Raw genomic sequence first — 20,081 nt, forward strand, 5'->3', positions numbered from 1 at the left:
GGATTGGTAGACAGGGGCTCATATTGTTAGCTAATAAACAGATTGTAATAACACTTTGAAAGTGTATCTTTTGTGCAAACGTACACTTTTCATGTCTATTTGCATTAACAAACTAAAAGCTGATTAGATTGCAATGTCATTGGTGTTTGTTGCAGGATGATAGTGCAAGTCGTTTACGAGATATCGTATTTTGAAAAGTTTCAACACCGACACTTGTTTGTGCCATTCAATCTGCGTAGTTGCTAGGTACGATGTTGTTATCTTTGCTTTCAGTGTGCTTGTGCGTTCCTTGAGTGCACTGCAACTTGCTAGTCATTTAATGTGTGGCAGTCCAAGCAGTAGGTCGTGAGTGGACGATGAGATTTACCAATGCAGAAAAAACCGATTCCGCGCGGTTAGGGGCGCCATGTCACTAATCGCGCGGACCCTCCCGCCGGAGGTTCGAGTCCTTCCTCGGACATGTGTGTGAGTGTTGTCCTTAGCGTTAAGTTAGTTTAAGTAGTGTGTAAGTCTAGGGACCGATGACCTCAGAAGTTTGGTCCCTTAGGAATTCACACACATTTGATCATTTTGCTGGTGGTGTATGAAGAGTGTATGAATCTTCTACGGTATATGAGGCTAGATATCTTAAAAGACGTCTACCACCTCGGCAGTTCTCGACATTTATTTCCCAACGTCTTCAACCAGTTACGTGAAGGTGGCGGTGTAACGCCTACACAACATAACAGACGGAAAGAAGTGGCGGTAGAAGGGTAGGAAATTAATCTTCTTGATGATGTAGAAATTGATCGGCACGTTAGCATCCACATGAGGAAGTGGTATGTATCAAGAAAGTGTCCTGCGCATTCTCCTTCGACATATTTTCCATCCCTATCACTTCTCTCTCCATCAAGAGCTGCATGGAAACGATTATGTGCGTTACGACAGGATGCTCCATTGTTTAGTGATGAATCCGAAATTACCAATCATGGCCATCGAAACATGCGCTGTTGGTCTGTTGACTATCTGCGTTGGTTTCGTCAGGTTGAACATCAGTGTCCATGGACGTATATGTGTGGTGTGGGATTGTGAACCATTAGCTCATAGGCCCGTGTTTCATAGGCGGAACCCTGAACACACACAAGTATCGCGGCCTCCTAATAGACCATCTTCCACGGATGCTAAAAGACGTTCCTCTGCAGACTAGAAGGAACTTGTAGTACCAACATGATGACTGTCCAGCCCATAGTGCACGAATTGTTTCCAAATCGTTGGATTGGACGCAGAAGACCTGCACATGGTTGGCCCATTCCCCACATTTGACATTGTCGATTTTTTTTATGGGGAACTCTGAAAGACGTTGTCTACAAAAACATACTAACTAACCTAATGACATGCAACGTGTTACAGCAGACTGCACGGACATTCTGATGAAATGTTAGCACGTGTGCAGCAGTCGTTCCGTACCAGACTGGAAGCGTATATTGCTACTGCCGATGATCATTTTGAACACAACCTATGACAGTCAACTGTCTCTTTACTGGTCAGAATCCACACAACTACTGTATGCACTTGAGTTGAACTATAGTGTGTGCTACCACAGATATTGTACAAGTGTCGGTGTGGGAACTTTTCTAAATACAGTACCTCGTAAACGACTCGCACTAAAATCTTGCAACAAACACTACTGACATACAGAAGCTCCTATTATCTTCTTGCCTGAACTACTTATCGTTCAGATTCCACTTCTGCACATGGCTGCACTGACAAGTGACTAAGACTCTAAACCGGATTTTATGCTAGCAGTGCGCATGCGCGTGTGTGGGTTCTTTTGGACATGTCCGAATGCCCGAATCACACACACACACACACACACACAGATATATATATATATATATATATATATATATATATATATATATATATATATATATATATACGCTTGATGGCTAATAATGATAGGGTCAGAGCTGATGTACGCGACGTCCAAACTCTAGTGGGAATTAGGTGAAGCTGCGAGCAGTGACGATAATGGATAGTGTTCACTACAGGTAAATGATGTCGCAATTTATCTTGCTATTAGTATGTTAATGTCAATAGGCATTGTTCCTTTTATAAGTGTGTTTTTGCACAAAAAATGCACTTTAGAAGTATTATTACATCCTGTTTATTAGCTAACAACACGAACTCCTGTCTACCAATCCGTTCTGTGAAAACCTCACATCAATAGCACTTCTCATTTCCGTGGTGTAAGTTTTAGGTGATGCATCCTGTATATACATGACGTAATAGGAAGTCAGACCGCAGTCGCAATCGTGCATTTAAATAATTGAAATACTGACAAATTAAGATTTGTTCCAGACTGGGACCCAGAATCGGACTTCACACTTTGCGCTAGTGGCTGCCTTTACCGCTTAGGCTATCTGAGCACACTTTCCATCCAACCCAGATTCTCAACTTGAAGTACACTACACATGTTGTGTGCACAATCCATTATCCTCACTGCTCGCAGCTTCACCTAATTCCCACAAGAGTTTGGACGTCGTGTGCATCTGTACTGAAGGAATCATTATTAGCCATCAAGAGTATATACAGGGTGGTTCATTGATCGTGACCGGGCCAAATATCTCACGAAATAAGCGTCAAACGAAAAAACTAAAAAGAGGAAACTTGTCTAGCTTGAAGGGGGAAACCATATGGCGCTATGGTTGGCCCGCTTCATGGCGCTGCCATAGGTCAAACGCATATCACCTGCGTTTGTTAAAATAGGAACCCCTATTTTTTTATTACGTATTCATGCAGTACGTAAAGAAATATGAATGTTTTAGTTGGACCACTTTTTTCGCTTTGTGATAGATAGCGCTGTAACAGTCACAAACATACGGCTCACAGTTTTAGACGAACAGTTGGTAAATGGTAGGTTTTTTAAATTAAAATACAGAACGTAGGTACGTTTGAACATTTTATTTCAGTTGTTCCAATGTGATACATGTACATTTGTGAACTTGTCATTTCTGAGAACGCGTGCTGTTACAGCATGATTACCTGTAAATACCACATTAAAGCAATAAATGCTCAAAATGATGTCCGTCAACCTCAATGCATTTGGCAATACGCGTAACGACATTCCTCTCAACAGGGAGTAGGTCCCCTTCCTTAATGTTCGCACATGCATTGACAATGCGCTGACGCATGTTGTCAGGCGTTGTCGGTTGATCACAATAGCAAATATCCTTCAACTTTTCCCACAGAAAGATATCCGGGGACGTCAGATCCGGTGAACGTGCGGGCCATGGTATGGTTCTTCGATGACCAATCCACCTGTCATGAAATACGCTATTCAATGCCGCTTCAACCGCACGCGAACTATGTGCCGGACATCCACGATGTTGGAAGTACATCGCCGTTCTGTCACGCAGTGTAACATCTTGTAGTAACATCGGTAGAACATTACGTAGGAAATCAGCATACATTGCACCATTTAGATTGGCATCGATAAAAAGGGGGCAATTATCCTTCAAAATGGCTCTGGGCACTATGGGACTTAACTTCTAAGGTCATCAGTCCCCTAGAACTTAGAACTACTCAAACCTAAATAACCTAAGGACATCACACACATCCATGCCCGAGGCAGGATTCGAACCTTGCGACCGTAGTGGTCGCGCGGAATTATCCTTCCTCCATAATTCCGCATCATACATTAACCCGCCAAGGTCGCTGATTTTCCACTTGTCGCAGCAATCGTGGATTTTCCGTTGTCCAATAGTGCATACTATGCCGGTTTACGTTACCGCTGTTGGTGAATGACGCTTCGTCGCTAAATAGAACGCGTGCAAAAAATCTGTCATCGTCCCGTAATTTCTCTTATGGCCAGTGGCAGAACTATACACGACGTTCAAAGTCGTCGCCATGCAATTCCTGGTGCATAGAAATATGGTACGGATGCAATCGATGTAGCATTCTCAACACCGTCGTTTTTGAGATTCCCGATTCTCGCGCAATTTGTCTGCTACTGATGTGCGGATTAGCCGCGACAGCAGCTAAAACACCCAATTGGGCATCATCATTTGTTGCAGATCGTTGTTGACGTTTCACACGTGGCTGAACACTTCCTGTTTCCCTAAATAAGGCAACTATCAGGCGAACGGTCCGGACACTTGGATGATGTCGTCCAGGATACCGAGCAACATACACAGCACACGCCCGTTGGGCATTTTGATCACAATAGCCATACATCAACACGATATCGACCTTTTCCGCAATTGGTAAACGGTCCATTTTAACACGGGTAATGTATCACGAAGCAAATACCGTACGCACTGGCGGAATGTTACGTGTTACCACGTACTTATACGTTTGTGACTGTTACAGCGCCATCTATCACAAATCGAAAAAAGTGGTCCAACTAAAACATTCATATTTCTTTAGGTACTACACGAATATGTAATAAAAACGCAGTTGATATCCATTTGACCTATGGCAGCGCCATCTAGCGGGCCAACCATAGTGCCATCTGGTTTCCCTCTTCAAGCTAGACGAGTTTTGTCCTTTGTAGTTTCTTCGTTTGATGCTTATATTTGGCTCGGCCACTATCAATGGACCACCCTGTATGTACATATGTGTGTGTGTTTCGGACATGTCCAAAAGAACACGCGCATGCGCACACATACACATGCACATATACAAACACACACACACGTTTGCTGGCGGATAATGATTCATTCAGTGTGGCTGCACACTACGTCCAAACTCTTGTGGGATTCAGGCGAGGCTGCGAGCAGTGAGGATAATGGACGGTGTACGCAACATGCATAGTGTGAGACATGTTGAGAATGTCGGTTGAATGGAAAGTGTGCTCAGACAGCCGAAGCTGTTACGGCTGCCGCTAGCGTAAAATCCGGTTTCGAGTCCTAGTCACTTGTCACCACGGGTATTACCGAAAGTATTTGGAGTGCTGCCTTGAGCAGAAGTGAAATGCGAACGATAAGCAGTTCACGCAAGAAGAGAATAGGAGCTTCTGAAACGTAGTGCTACAGAATTAGATGCTACAGAATTAGATGCACAGAATTAGTGACTAAAGAAGTGGTACTGAATCGAATGCGAAAATACGGAATTGAAGGTACGAATTCACAAAAAGAAAGGGACCGGTTGATTGGGGACATGCTGAGGTATCAAGTAATCGTCAATTTGGTAATGTCAGGATGGGTCTAGAGTAAAAAGCTGCAGCGGGGGATCAAGGCTTGAGTACACTAAGTGGGTTGAAATGGACGTGGGTTACAGTAGTTATGTAGCGATGAAGAGGCTTATGCACAGTATAGACTAACGAGGAGAGCTGCATGAAACTAGTCTTCATACTGAAAACCACACAGCACAACAACAACATTTACCCTCTTGTGAAAAAGAAGCCAAAATTTTGAAAAAATTTGTGTTTGCTGAACTGGAATAGCTTTTTTGCACAGTTAGCATAGATCTTATAATATTTTTAAAATTTAGTGACGTACGTGCAGAAAAAAGTACTCAATGTAAGGGTTTATAGTTTTTGTAATAAGGCTCACCTGATATCCTTGGGGGTTGTGAAGCGTGTGACATATAAAAACAATCTGAAACGAGTGACGTTGGTATCGACTACATACGAGTGGTTTTCGAGGCTACTACGCTGATTGATGCCAGTCCCAACGACATTTAACCACTATGAGGAGATGAGGTGATAGAAAGGCACATTTTAATGTGGCGGTCTTTGGTGGAGGAGGGGGGGGGGTGTTTTAAACTATGACGGCTTTAGATAGCGGTAGAAGTCGGTCCTGAATACCTCGTTTACGGCAGTGCCAACATCAGCAAACAATCGCACGGCAGCTGTCACTCAATGCTTGATGTACTCCGCTTTGCTTTGTGTCGTATGTTGCTCACAGTTCTCCTTTGTTATGTTGAGTAATGTTGCCATGACTGGGTTCGAGTGAGATCGGTAGTCCTTATCCATGCTCGTGTATTAATCGGCATTACCAAAGGCCACATTGTGGCATCTGCACTATAATGCATTACTCTGGAACGCTTGGTGCGATTTCATTCAGTGTTGGTGCATATACGGCCTATTCAAAGAAGAAATCTAGATGGCTTAGGACATCCTTGCCGTCGCTCTGAAACGCATCGTGGATGCGCAGGAGGTGGCTTGTATAAGGGGCAGTGAAATGAAAACGAGACAGGTGGGAAAAAGACAGAGTCAAGAGAACGTCCGCTCGGTTAGCCCAGTACTGAAGGCTGAAAGTTGAGGCTGTGAATAATATCGGTGACATAAAAGGCCGGCCGGAGTGGCCGAGCGGTTCTAGGCGCTACAGTCTGGAACCGCGCGACCGCTATGGTCGCAGGTTCGAATTCTACCTCGGGCATGGATGTGTGTGATGTCCTTAGGTTAGTTAGGTTTAAGTAGTTCTAAGTTCTAGGGGACTGATGACCTCAGAAATTAAGTCCCATAGTGCTCAGAGCCATTTGAACCATTTTTTTGTGATATAAAAAGTTGGAATTTAGTATCAGCATAAAGAAACTAGCTGTGATAAAGTTTGTTAACAACCACATCATATTTCGTAACTGACTCTTGATAAAGTCTCTGTGGTAAACCGCTAGAAAGTGTAAAAATAGGAAAAGCGTCGGCCAAACATTTCAGAAAATTTAAGTTTGCTTTTATACACACATGCACGTCAAACTATGAGTATAAGGCAGTAAACAGAGCTTTCTTACTTCATCCATCGTGCTTTTGCTTTCTAAGTATCAAATAACGTCTATAAATGTATTTCCCTTCCAATGGAGACTCTTTTACTGTTAAAAAATTATTTCACCAATCTGTGTTCCTATTTATGCACGGTGTAAGTTTTTCTGTGCAAAAGTATTCCAAAATTTAAAGCATCTTTCGCTTTTACATAGATATGTGGGGTCTCTTGTGGAAGAAAACTCGCGGAAAAAATGTCAAAGTCGTGACAGAACACTTGACTATGTCACGAGAACAAAGCAATTGTTTTTCTTTTCGTTTTAGTTTATCCTATCCAGGACGGGCTCCACTGAACTCACGTTATGTCAAAAAATCGTTAGTTACCTAAGGGAGGGAAGTCGTGTGCCTCACTTGTTTGTGAACTCTGTAATTGTTCCGTGTGTGATCGAATGTTGACTGTTTGCGTTCCGTATTGTGTGAGGCGCGAAGTGTGGGCCAGCTTACAAGATGACCGTAGAAACTTCCGCACACCGAGTTCATATTGACAGAACGTGTAGACACGAGTAGGACTTCAATATATGTAAACGGAACACGCAACTCTCAGTTGTTTTCGAGAAAATTGAGTTTGAGTTTGAAAATTTCATGCGTGCTTGTATACTTTGTGTGGTCGCTAGCATTCAAGGCGTCCGGAATCGAGCTGGTATGCGTTTATTTTTATACGACGAGGCATCTGGGTAGAATCTCACTGTCGTCACCTTTTTCCTTCATTCCCGCGTAATTGTAACAACAGATTTGTTATGCTTGTGTAAATTATAAATATTTAATGATTCATTTATTATTTTCATAATATTTATCCTGGAAAAAGGAGAAATTTTTTTCGTAAGGAGATTGTAAATAAAAGAGGGTACACGAGAACCTTCAGTCGAATCAGTACAACCATTTAATTTACCTAATTGTAACTACATCAGCGACAAATACATATAATAAGGAGTACTGCGCAAATCAGGATGTTAATGATTGTAGAGACACGGAACAGAATAATAATTGCTGCGTAGAGTACACGTAGTGAAAGCAGAATTTTGGCATGTGCATGATTTTATCTGTGCCTATTTGGTCAGGTGAATACAGGGTTATAAATACAAAATCAAATAGGGGTAATGCAGGAGTAGGTTTGATAATGAATAAAAAAATAGGAGTACGGGTAAGCTATTACAAACAGCATAGTGAACGCATTATTGTGGCCAAGACAGACACGAAGCCCACGCCTACTACAGTAGTACAAGTTTATATGCCAAGTAGCTCTGCAGATGACAAAGAAATTGATGAAATGTATGATGAGATAAAATAAATTATTCAGGTAGTGAAGGGAGACGAAAATTTAGTAGTCATGGGTGACTGGAATTCAAGCGTAGGAAAAGGGAGAGAAGGAAACATAGTAGGTGAATATGGATTGGGGGAAAGAAATGAAAGAGGAAGCCGTCTGGTAGAATTTTGCGCAGACCATAACTTAATCATAGCTAACACTTGGTTTAAGAATCATGAAAGAAGGTTGTATACATGTAAGAACCCTGGAGATACTAAAAGGTATCAGATAGATTACATAATGGCAAGACAGAGATTTAGGAACCAGGTTTTAAATTGTAAGACATTTCCAGGGGCAGATGTGGACTCTGACCACAATCTGTTGGTTATGAACTGTAGATTAAAGCTGAAGAAATTGCAAAAAGGTGGGAATTTAAGGAGATGGGTCCTGGATAAACTGAAAGAACCAGAGGTTGTACACGGTTTCAGGGAGAGCATAAGGGAACAATTGACAGGAATGGGGGAAATAAATACAGTAGAAGAAGAATGGGTAACTTTGAGGGATGAAGTAGTGAAGGCAGCAGAAGATCAAATAGGTAAAAAGACGAGGGCTAGTAGAAACCCTTGGGTAACAGATGAAATACTGAATTTAATTGATGAAAGGAGAAAATATAAAAATGCAGTAAATGAAGCAGGGAAAAAGGAATACAAACGTCTAAAAAATGATATCGACAGGTAGTGCAAAATGGCTAAGCAGGGATGGCTAGAGGACAAATGTAAGGATGTAGAGGCTTATCTCACTAGGGGTAAGACAGATACTGCGTACAGGAAAATTAAAGAGACCTTTGGAGAAAGGAGAACCACTTGCGTGAATATCAAGAGCTTTGATGGAAACCCAGTTCTAAGCAAAGAAGGGAAAGCAGAAAGGTTGAAGGAGTATATAGAGGGTCTATACAAGGCCGATGTACTTCAGGACTATATTATGGAAATGGAAGAAGATGTAGATGAAGATGAAATGGGAGATACGATACTGCGTGAAGAGTTTGACAAAGCGCTGAAAGACCTGAGTCGAAACAAGGCCCCGGGAGTAGACAACATTCCATTAGAACTTCTGACGGCCTTTGGAGAGCCAGTCCTGACAAAAATCTACCATCTGGTGAGCAAGATGTATGAGACAGGCGAAATACCCTCAGACTTCAAGAAGAATAGAATAATTCCAATCCCAAAGAAAGCAGGTGTTGACGGATGTGAAAATTACCGAACTATCAGTTTAATAAGTCTCAGCTGCAAAATACTAACGCGAATTCTTTTCAGGCGAATGGAAAAACTGATAGAAGCCGACCTCGGGGAAGATCAGTTTGGATTCCGTAGAAATGTTGGAACACGTGAGGCAATACTGACCCTACGACTTATCTTAGAAGAAAGATTAAGGAAAGGCAAACCTACGTTTCTATCATTTGTAGACTTAGAGAAAGCTTTTGACAATGTTGACTGGAATACTCTCTTTCAAATTCTTTAGGTGGCAAGGGTAAAACGCAGGGAGCGAAAGGCTATTTACAATTTGTACAGAAACCAGATGGCAGTTATAAGAGTCGAGGGGTATGAAAGGGAAGCAGTGGTTGGGAAGGGAGTGAGACAGGGTTGTAGCCTCTCCCCAATGTTGTTCAATCTGTATATTGGGAAAGCAATAAAGGAAACAAAAGAAAAGTTCGGAGTAGGTATTAAAATCCATGGAGAAGAAATAAAAACTTTGAGGTTCGCCGATGACATTGTAATTCTGTCAGAGACAGCAAAGGACTTGGAAGAGCAGTTGAACGGAATGGACAGTGTCTTGAAAGGAGGGCATAAGATGAACATCAACGAAAGCAAAACGAAGATAATGGAATGTAATCGAATTAAGTCGGGTGATGCTGAGGGAATTAGATTAGGAAATGAGACACTTAAAGTAGTAAAGGAGTTATGCTATTTGGGGAGCAAAATAACTGATGATAGTCGAAGTAGAGAGGATATAAAATGTAGACTGGCAATGGCAAGGAAAGCGTTTCTGAAGAAGAAAAATTTGTTAACATCGAGTATGGATTTAAGTGTCAGGAAGTCGTTTCAGAAAGTATTTATATGGAGTGTAGCCATGTATGGAAGTGAAACGTGGACGATAAATAGTTTGGACAAGAAGAGAATAGAAGATTTCGAAATGTGGTGCTACAGAAGAATGCTGAAGATTAGATGGGCAGATCACATAACTAATGAGGAGGTATTGAATAAAATTGGGGACAAGAAGAGTTTGTGGCACAATTTGACTAGAAGAAGGGATCGTTTGGTAGGACATGTTCTGAGACATCGAGGGATCACCAATTTAGTATTGGAGGGCATCGTGGAGGATAAAAATCGTAGAGGAAGACCAAGAGATGAATACACTAAGCAGATTCAGAAGGATGTAGGCTGCAGTAGGTACTGGGAGATGAAGAAGCTTGCACAGGATAGAGTAGCATGGAGAGCTGCATCAAACCAGTCTCAGGACTGAAGGCCACAACAACAACAACATATTATAAAACAAACTTGGTTTATATTCAGGAACGGTCCACCGTCATCATCAAAATCTCGCAGCATACCACGCATATTGCAGCATATCACCGAATGTAGGTGCAGGCAATTGACGATATGCGACTGACTGAATTTGTATGCGAACTGATTTACAAGCTAACTCACTATTCCGTTCGATGATGTACGCATAGGTTCTACACCTACTTGTAAAAATAAACGTCTCAGAACTGTGCCAGCAGTGTATGTCGTGGAGGAAACACTTTAACATTAACGTTAGCAGATCCGCAGACACGTTAGCCGTACAAACCTGGATTCGTTTGTACTCCCCGCAAACCGAGAAGCAAAACAAAAAGTTCTTTCCTCGCGTACGAATGCGGTTGAAACGGGCTCACGGTGAGTGGGAAAGTACTTCCAAAATTTTGAAGAAGAATCTGATTTTTCAGGGCTAAGATCATGAAGATAATAAATGATTCATTAGGTATTGATAATTGAGTCATATTAAAACTGTTGTTACCATTTCGTCGGAATAAATAAGAAAAAGTACCGTCGGCGAGATTCGATACAGAAACCTTACGCTTGCGGAAGCTAAGCGTTTACTCGTTCGGGTGGAGATTATTGAGTAATACCAACCATGCAAAGTGAATGAGGACGGCTAAAATTTTCAAACTAAATTTTCTCGAAAACGGTTGAGAGTTGCACCTTCCCGTTCACGTGTTGTGTTGAAGGCCTAGTCGTGCGCTACACACCCTGTCGGAACGAATCAAATCGGTGAGGGAAAGTTCTATGGTTCCCTTGTTAGCAGTTTCGTAAAAGAGAGTGTGAGTTAAAAAAGCCTCGGTTAGGCTGATGGCGCACCAGCCACGGTCGTTAAAGCGCCGCGTTAATTCGACCCGGGCCTGGCGCACCTTTCTATCTGGGAAGCTAGTGCGCCGCTTGTCACGCTGTATTGGCAGGTACGAAAACAAATGTAATACTGGGTGTCCGAAAAGTCTTTCCCTGATTACATAAATTGATAACTCAGGGTAGAAGTAAGATACAAATATGGAACTGGTGTCTAATTGTTTACAAACAATCAAAGTTTTTTTCGCACATCAGTAAACTTTCACATGAGCACCCTTGGTAGCACGTATCTCATCTAGGCGATATTTAATTTCCGTCCACACATTAGCCAACATCCCTGTGGTTATCCGTTGCCGCAGGGTTTCAAGATCCGGTACATGTGTTCGGTAGACCTCGTCCTTGGCATAACCCCATAAAAAGAAGTCTAATGGGGTTACGTCAGGAGAGGGTGGAGGCCAAACCGTTGGCCCATCACGACCAATCCATCGCCCAGGAAAGGTCATATCGAGATAGGCACGGACGTCCAAACCCCAATGAGGCGGTGCACCGTCTTGCTGAAACAAGACATTGGGGTGATACTGAAGCGGATGAGGAACAGCATACAGTTGCAACATGTCCAGATACATTGCAGATGTGATGCTAACCTCAGCGAAGAAGAATATCCCGGTAATTCGATCGTGCAATAGTGCGCACCAAACATTCACCTTTGGACTGCCTCTGGTGCACTCCATGATCTCGCCAGGGGGTTGTGAATCCTAAATGCGCACATTATGGCGATTCACTACGCCACTGACAAAAAAGGTCACTTCGTCGGAAAAGGCAATTCGTCTGAGATAACCATCATCGTCCTCAATACATGATAGCATTTCGGCCGCAAAATCATATCAACGTGTACTGTCATTGGGCAACAAGGCCTGAACGATGTGGAAGTTTACTGATGTGTGAAAAAAACTTTGATAGTTTGTAAACAATTAGACACCAGTTTCATATTTGTATCATACTTCTAGAATGAGTTATCAATTTATGTAATCAGGGAAAGACTTTTCGGACACCCTGTATAATAAACACTGAAATATGCAGAAGCACGAAATACACTACTATAGCACGAGTGAGCGTGGAGAAATTAGGTTAACTTCCGATGCTGGGAGATGACGTTCCGGCGTGTGTGAATGCCACCATTTGAAATGCATTGTGGAATATTTTGACGTTCCGTTCCGTCCAGTTCTGTTTCCTCAAGTGTGAATCGGCCATAACGCTGACGTCACAACTATACCGCCAGTATACTTCTGAAAACGTCTTCAGAGAGGATTTATTTGTCAGACAGCAGATGGGCGCGATGCACTTCGAGCCAGTGAGAGAACTGAACGGGAAGGTGGTGCTGTGGAGGGCAGACCCTTCGCGCTGCATCGTCACCGACCACTACCGCCGCAACTGGACCTGCGTCTCAGACTTCAAGGTGCGCTCCGACGACGTGTGGGTCGTCTCATTCCCCAAGTGTGGTGAGTAATCCATCACTCAAAACATTTACAGATCTCGCCATGTGACCAAGCATTTGGTTAGACATAAGTGACATATGCAGTCGAAGTTCGCTGATGGGTCCATTGCATTGCGCTACGTGTGAAGGAAGACTATCTTCAACCTTCATAACGGCCTTAATTCGCCTGGACCCGGAAGAGACGCCTGGTTTCCAAAGCAGTAACTGCCATGCCATTATCATCAGCCGACGGAACACCCAGGCCAGGCCAACCTACCCATAAAAGCCCAGACGTTCCATGAAGAAGATTAGACTTCATTAGATTAGATGTACTTTTCATTCCATAGATCCACAGTGATATAGATACAAGACACGTCATAAAACAAGAATACACAGTACACATGAGGGCTACTTTTTTTTCAAAGTCCCGTCAATCGTGCAATGGAAACCCTGGTGAACATAAAAAATGTTTTAATTTCAACGTTAAGCTAGATCCAGTTACTTCTCTACATGGCCGCCTCTCCGATGTAGACATTTGTCGCCTCGTGGTACCAACGTTACAATAACCTCTTCGTAGAAGGCAGGTGCCTGTGCTTTCGGACAGTTCTCTACTCTGAAACTTCCTGGCAAATTAAAACTGTGTGCCGCAGCGAGACTCGAACTCGGGACCTTCGCCTTTCGCTGGCAAGTGCTCTACCAACTGAGCTACCCAAGCACGACTCACGCCCCGTCCTCACAGCTTTAATTCCGCCAGTATATCGTCTCCTACCTTCGCAAAGGCAAAGGTCACGAGTTCGAGTCTCGGTCTGGTGCACAGTTTTAATTGGCCAGGAAGTTTCATATCAGCGCACACTCCGCTGTAGGGTGAAAATTTCATTCTAGTTCTCTACTCTGTTCGCCAGCTTGCTGTCTGTGTCAAAATGCTGTCCTCATAGCCAGCGGTTCATGTGGGCAAAGAGAATAAAATCGGAAAGAACCAAGACTGGGTTCAATGGTGGGTGACCAAACACCTCTCTTCGAAGCAGGAGCGTTATTGTTGCTGCTGCAGTGTGCAACAGAAGGTTGTCACAAAGAAGGACAACGCCTGTGTTTTCTGAATCACCCTATCGAATCGCCTCATCCACTTGCTAAATTTGGTCACTGATCGGCATTCGATTCCTTCCCTCAGTGCCTGCACCATGAATATCTGTACGCCCTGCTAAAAAGTTCTGCATCGATGCCGCACTTTGCTGTCAAAAATGGTTCAAATGGCTCTGAGCACTATGGGACTTTAACATCTGAGGTCATCAGTCCCCTAGAACTTAGAACTACTTAAACCTAAACTAACGACATCACACACATTCAATCGCGAGGCAGGATTCGAGCCTGCGACTGTAGCGGTCGCCCGGTTCCAGACTGAAGCGCCTAGAACCGCTCGGCCAAACCGGCCGGCACTTTGCTGTCACCCATGACAGTTATGTTCTGTGGCTGCATGGAAATCAGGAGGAAACCCTCATCACGGAGAAATCGAAGACATCACGCATTTCACATTGGCGAGAGACACTATATTCTTCTATGGATCTTTACGTGTTCATTATGCGCTCAGAACTGGAAAGTGTGATATGACGCGATCGACGGACTTACCAGAGACACTGCGCAACACGCATGCGCAAAGGTTTATCGGGTTTAAATGAAAAAGAGACAAATGCTAACGTACATTCCATAGATTCCAGCTCAGATGGTCCTCATAGAAATGTAATATCAAAAAAATCTTAAACATATTTTCATTTGAAAGATAATAAAAAACTAACAATAAACTTGATGGCTGCAGTCATGTCATTCAATAATGTCGTATAGAATAATATTCTGAGGTAACTCATTTCCAAAGAAGAAAGTCTTCGTTACTCAGAAACCTGAAGTAAGATTAATTTGCGGTGCTCACCAATGAACATCGTATAGCTATCCGTTTAAGGAGTTGGATATTTGACTACTGCTCCACGTTATACTTATTACCACCGCGCTGAGTTGCCGCGCGGTGTCAGGCGCCTTGCCACGATTCACGCGGCTCCACCCGTCGGAGGTTCGAGTTCTCCCTCGGGCATAGGTGTGTGTGTGTGTGTGTGTGTGTGTGTGTGTGTGTGTGTGTGTGTGTGTGTGTGTGTGTGTGTGTGTTATCCGTAGCGTAAGCTAGTTTAAGTTTAGATTTACTAGTGAGTAAGCCTAGGGACTGACGACCTCAACAGTTTGGTCCCATAGGAAACTGCTACCAATATACTTGTTACCTCATGAAGTTTGCTGTAAATAATCAAGAGCAGTTCAAAAGAAGAAGTGGCGTGCAGAATTACAATACGTGAAGGAAAAATGAAATTCGTTACGCCACACTAAGGTTGTTTTCATTTCAGAAAGGGGTGCATAATGCTGCAACAACAGTTTTTGATCACTAACTCAGTGATTTAAAATATCTGATAGGAAGAAAAGTAAAATTTCAAAACAAATTGAAAAAGTTTGTTCTGACAACTCCTTTTATTTCGTAGAAGAATCTCTATTATTATTGTGTGTGAAAGGTAGTGGATAGGGATATCGTGCAAATGACTGATGGAACAGACAACTAATTATGCCATGCTTTCCTTTGTAAACACTACCACCTGCATCTCTTTTATGTATGTTCATGATGACCAAATAATCTGAAAACCGATTTGTGGTTAAATAAATACTACTTGCAGAATACCAGGAAAGCTTTTTATATTAAAATATTTATGCGAACACTTATACCCTTTGTATATTTAGCACGACGAAACAAGCCGCTGGTGCTCTCATTTCCAACAGATGAACTTCTTGGGCGATGACATTTAACGACCGCAATGAGAGCGCGTCGGCGCTGTGAGCGCAGTGCGCCGCGCCACAGAGGAGGCGGCTCGCTTTGACGTGGTCCGCGCAGCTTCGGTAAGTGGGTCGGCGTGTGCAGCGACGGCGCGGCGTCGCCACCCGGCTGCTGGCGACGACAGACGCTCGTCACACGCGCGTACAAGGAAGTCTCTGTGAGGCGGCCTCGTTACCAGCGATTTTCATTAAGGCCAAGGGAGCAAGTCGCAACAGCGGCGGCTAGCGAAAAGCCTAAGGCATTCTTCCTCTACATCTGCATCTCTATCCATATTTCGCAAACCACGGCAATGTGCATGGCAGAGGATACGTCCTATCGTACCAGTTAAATGGATCAAATGCCTCTAAGCACTGTGGCACTTAACAACTGAGGCCATCAGTCCCTAGACTTAGAAATACTTAAACCTAACTATCCTAAGGACATCACACACAACCATGCCCGAGCCAGGATTCGAACCTGCGAGCGTAACATGTACCAGTTATTAGTGCTGCTTCCTGTTGACGTATGGAGCACGGGAAGAATAACTGAATGAATGATTCAGTGTTTGATGTAATTATTCAGTTCTTGTCCTCACAATCCGTACGTCAGCGATACGTAGGGCGTTGTAGTACACTATGTGATCAAACGTTGGTTGAAAATGAGTTACAAGTTGGTGGCGCCCTCCATGGCAATGCTTGAATTCAGTATGGTGTTGGTCCACCATTAGCTTTGATAACAACATCCACTATTGATGGCATACGTTCAATCAGGTGCTGGAAGGTTTCTTGGGGAATGGCAGCTCATTCTTCACGGAGTGCTGCACTGAGAACAGGTATCGATGTCGGTCAGGCAGGCCTGTCACAAAGTCGGATTTCCAAAACATCCAGAAGGTGTTCTATAGGATCCAGGTCAACACTCTGTGCAGGCCAGTCCGTTACAGGGATGTTATTGTCGTGTAACCACTCCGCCACATGCGGTGCATTAAGAACAGGTGCTCGATCGTGTTGAAAGATGCAATTACCGTAGCCGAATTGCTCTTCAACAGTTGGAAGCAAGAAGGTACTTAAAACGTCAATGAAGGCCTGTGCTGTGATAGATCCACGCAAGACAACAAGGGGTGCAAGCCCCCTCCACGAAAACTAGACCACACTACAACACCTACTCCTCCGAATTTTACTGTTGGCAGTACACACGCTGGCAGACGACGTTCACCGGGCATTCGCCATACCCACACCCTGCCATCGGATCGCCACACTGTGTGCCGTGATCCGTCACTCCACACAACGTTTTTCTACTGTTCAATCGTCCGTTGTTTACTCTCCTTACACCAAGCGAGGCGTCGTTTGGCTTATGAGCAGCCGCTTGACTATGAAATCCAAGTTTTCTCACCTTCCACCTAACTGTCATAGTACTTGCAGAGGATGCTAGTGCAGTTTGGAATTCCTGTGTGATGATTTGCCTATTACACATTACGACCCCCTTCAACCGTCGGGGCCGGCCGGGGTGGCCGAGCGGTTCTAGGCGCTTCAGTCTGGAACCGCGCGACCGCTACGGTCACAGGTTCGAATCCTGCCTCGGGCATGGATGTTTGTGATGTCCTTAGGTTAGTTAGGTTTAAGTAGTTCTAAGTTCTACGGGGCTGATGACCTCAGACGTTGAGTCCCATAGTGCTCAGAGCCATTTTTCAACCCTCTCGGGTGTCTCTGTCAGTTAACAGACGAGGTCGGTCAGTACACTTTTGTACTGTACGTGTCCCTTCACGTGGATCTAGGGACGTTTAGGAGTGTGGAAATCTCGCGTAAGGCCGTAAGAAACAAGTCACACCTAATCACCTGACCACGTTGGAAGTCCGTTAATTCCGTGGAGCGCCCCATTATGCTCTCTCACGATGTATGATGACTACTGAGGTCGCTGATATGGAGTACCTGGCAGTAGGTGGCAGCACTATGCATCTAATACGAAAAACGTATATTTTTCGGGTGTCCGGATACTTTTGATCATATAATGTACATTCGTAGAGTCATCATCTAAAGTCGATTTTTGGAGCTTTGTTAGTAGTCTTTCTTGCGATTCTTTACGTCTATCTTCAAGAGTCTTCCAGTTTAGGTTTCGATCATCTCTGTGACACTCGCCCTCAGGTCAAAGAAATGTGTCATCGTTCGTACTGCCCTTCAGTGTATACGTTCAGTATCCTGTGTTAGTCCTATTTGGAATATGTCCCACACACTTGAGTAATATTCTGGAACTGATCGCATGAGTGATCTGTGAGCAATCTAGTTTGTAGATTGGTGGCATTTACTGAGTATTCTACCAATAAATTGACGACTGCCACCTGCCTTACCACCAACTGAACCTATCCCAGTTATCTAACCGGAAACCTGTAGTTTAACGTGAAATCCAAACCAGGTGTCGTTTCTGGCGACTTTTCACATGGTCGGCAGGTGAAGGCTAGGTTAAATCCAAGACCGAAAAATCCGTGTTCCGAGTGAAATTCTGTTCCATGACCTATTCGTTTTCAAACACGCGCTTTACGACTCCACTACCACCTTCACCCCCACCCCCAGCCCCACGTTAAACAAAGGATATACCTGTTAATGACTGAATTATGGCAGCAATTTTATTAATTATATGAAATATAGAAAAACAAAATTTTGTTACACCTGGAAGCAGTCTCATAGACAACAGCAACTGGATATGTGGATCATGGACTATAAACCATGAACCATAAACTGGGTTAGTTGGTTAGTTATATACACTGCTGGCAAAAAATTTCAGCACCCTCAACGACAAGGTCATATTATTGATAAGAGATGGGACAGGTAGTTCGTCATTTTCGGATATATGATAACAATTTCAGACAAGATGAGACATACAGAAATGGTTCTGAGCACTATGGGACTTAACTTCTGAGGTCATCATTCGCCTAGAACTTAGAACTAATTAAACCTAACTAACCTAAGGACAGCACACACACCCATGCCCGAGGCAGGATTCGAACCTGCGACTGTAGCGGTCACGCGTTTCCAGACTGAAGCGCCTAGAAGCGCTCGGCCACACCCATGAGACATACATGTCACAGTAAAGGGTGCCCAAACGTGAGCATCAATAAACAATGTACCCCACCCAAACTGCCTCATTGGCGGCAATGTAGGCATATTCTGACACGCAAACGATCATAAAGGTGCCGAATGGCATCCTGAGATAGACTGTCCTAAGCATCTTGCACGTTTTATTCAATTCGTCAATGAATCCTCTATGCCTTAGAGAACGAGTGAATTCCTGCTTCATCATTTCCCATACGTATTCAATTGGCGAAAGATCTGGTGATCTTGCTGGGCACGGCAGCTGTTGTTCATCACGAAGAGAACGTTGCGTCGTTGCAGCCATGTGTGGACGTGCATTGTTCTGATCAAAAAGCACATCGCCATCCTGTCATAGAACCGGCAGTAACACGGACGTAACGGCAATGTAGTGGATACTGGTTGCTCCACCTTGCAGAAACACCAAACGTGACTGCGAGTCGTAACTGATGTCCTCCCACACCATGATGCCTGCGGTGGTGGGGCCTGTCTATCATGGCAAATGCACGCTGGAATAGGCAGCTCACCATGTATACGTCATACATGGTTACGTCCGTACTCGCATGCAGACAGAACTTACTCTCATCACTGAAGCCGACAGAGTGCCTTTCCACTCTCTAGTAAATTCTTTCACGACTCTAGAGTAGCCACACTTGACAGAGTCACGGTGTCCAGAGGTACACGTGATATTAATCGCGCTGGAAGCAGACGGCTGCCATTAGTTCATGATGGCGCAACAGGTGCCCGGGTTTCGTCGATGGATGATGTTCAGTCGGCCATTACTGCTCACACTAAATAAATGTTACAAACAATTCAGAATGAGTTTTTCACTCTGCAGCGGAGTGTGCGCTGATATGAAACTTCCTGGCAGATTAAAACTGTGTGCCGCACCGAGACTCGAACTCGGGACCTTTGCCTTTCGCGGGCAAGTGCTCTACCATCGGAGCTACCCAAGCACGACTCACGCCCCGTCCTCACAGCTTTAGCTCTACCAGTACCATGTCTCCTACCTTCCAAACTTCACAGAAGCTCTCCTGCGAACCTTGCAGAACTAGCACTCCTGGAAGAAAGGATATTGTGAAGACATGGCTTAGCCACAGCCTGGGATATGTTTCCAGACTGAGGTTTTCACTCTGCAGCGGAGTGTGCGCTGATATGAAACTTCCTGGCAGGTAAAAACTGTGTGCCAGACCGAGACTCGAAATCGGGACCTATGCCTTTCGCGAGCAAGTGCTCTATCATCTGAACTACCCAAGCACGACTCACAGTCCAGACGGATAAATTCATCGTACATCTCTCATTGACTTCTGCGTTTGTTTTAAGCAG

General features: G+C 43.9%; 1 protein-coding gene across 1 annotated transcript in view; it reads left to right on the forward strand.

The window, feature by feature from the left end:
* The window catches only part of LOC126417006 (luciferin sulfotransferase-like), a 114,814-nt gene that overhangs the window by 46,069 nt on the left and 48,664 nt on the right, over window positions 1–20,081 (forward strand). The window contains exon 2 of the mRNA XM_050084894.1: window positions 12,683–12,861. Coding sequence (XP_049940851.1) covers window positions 12,690–12,861 — 172 coding nt within the window. The 5' untranslated portion in view covers window positions 12,683–12,689. The remainder of the gene's footprint in view (window positions 1–12,682; window positions 12,862–20,081) is intronic.

This window comes from Schistocerca serialis, chromosome 8, assembly GCF_023864345.2.
Source record: "Schistocerca serialis cubense isolate TAMUIC-IGC-003099 chromosome 8, iqSchSeri2.2, whole genome shotgun sequence".
NCBI lineage: Eukaryota > Metazoa > Arthropoda > Insecta > Orthoptera > Acrididae > Schistocerca > Schistocerca serialis.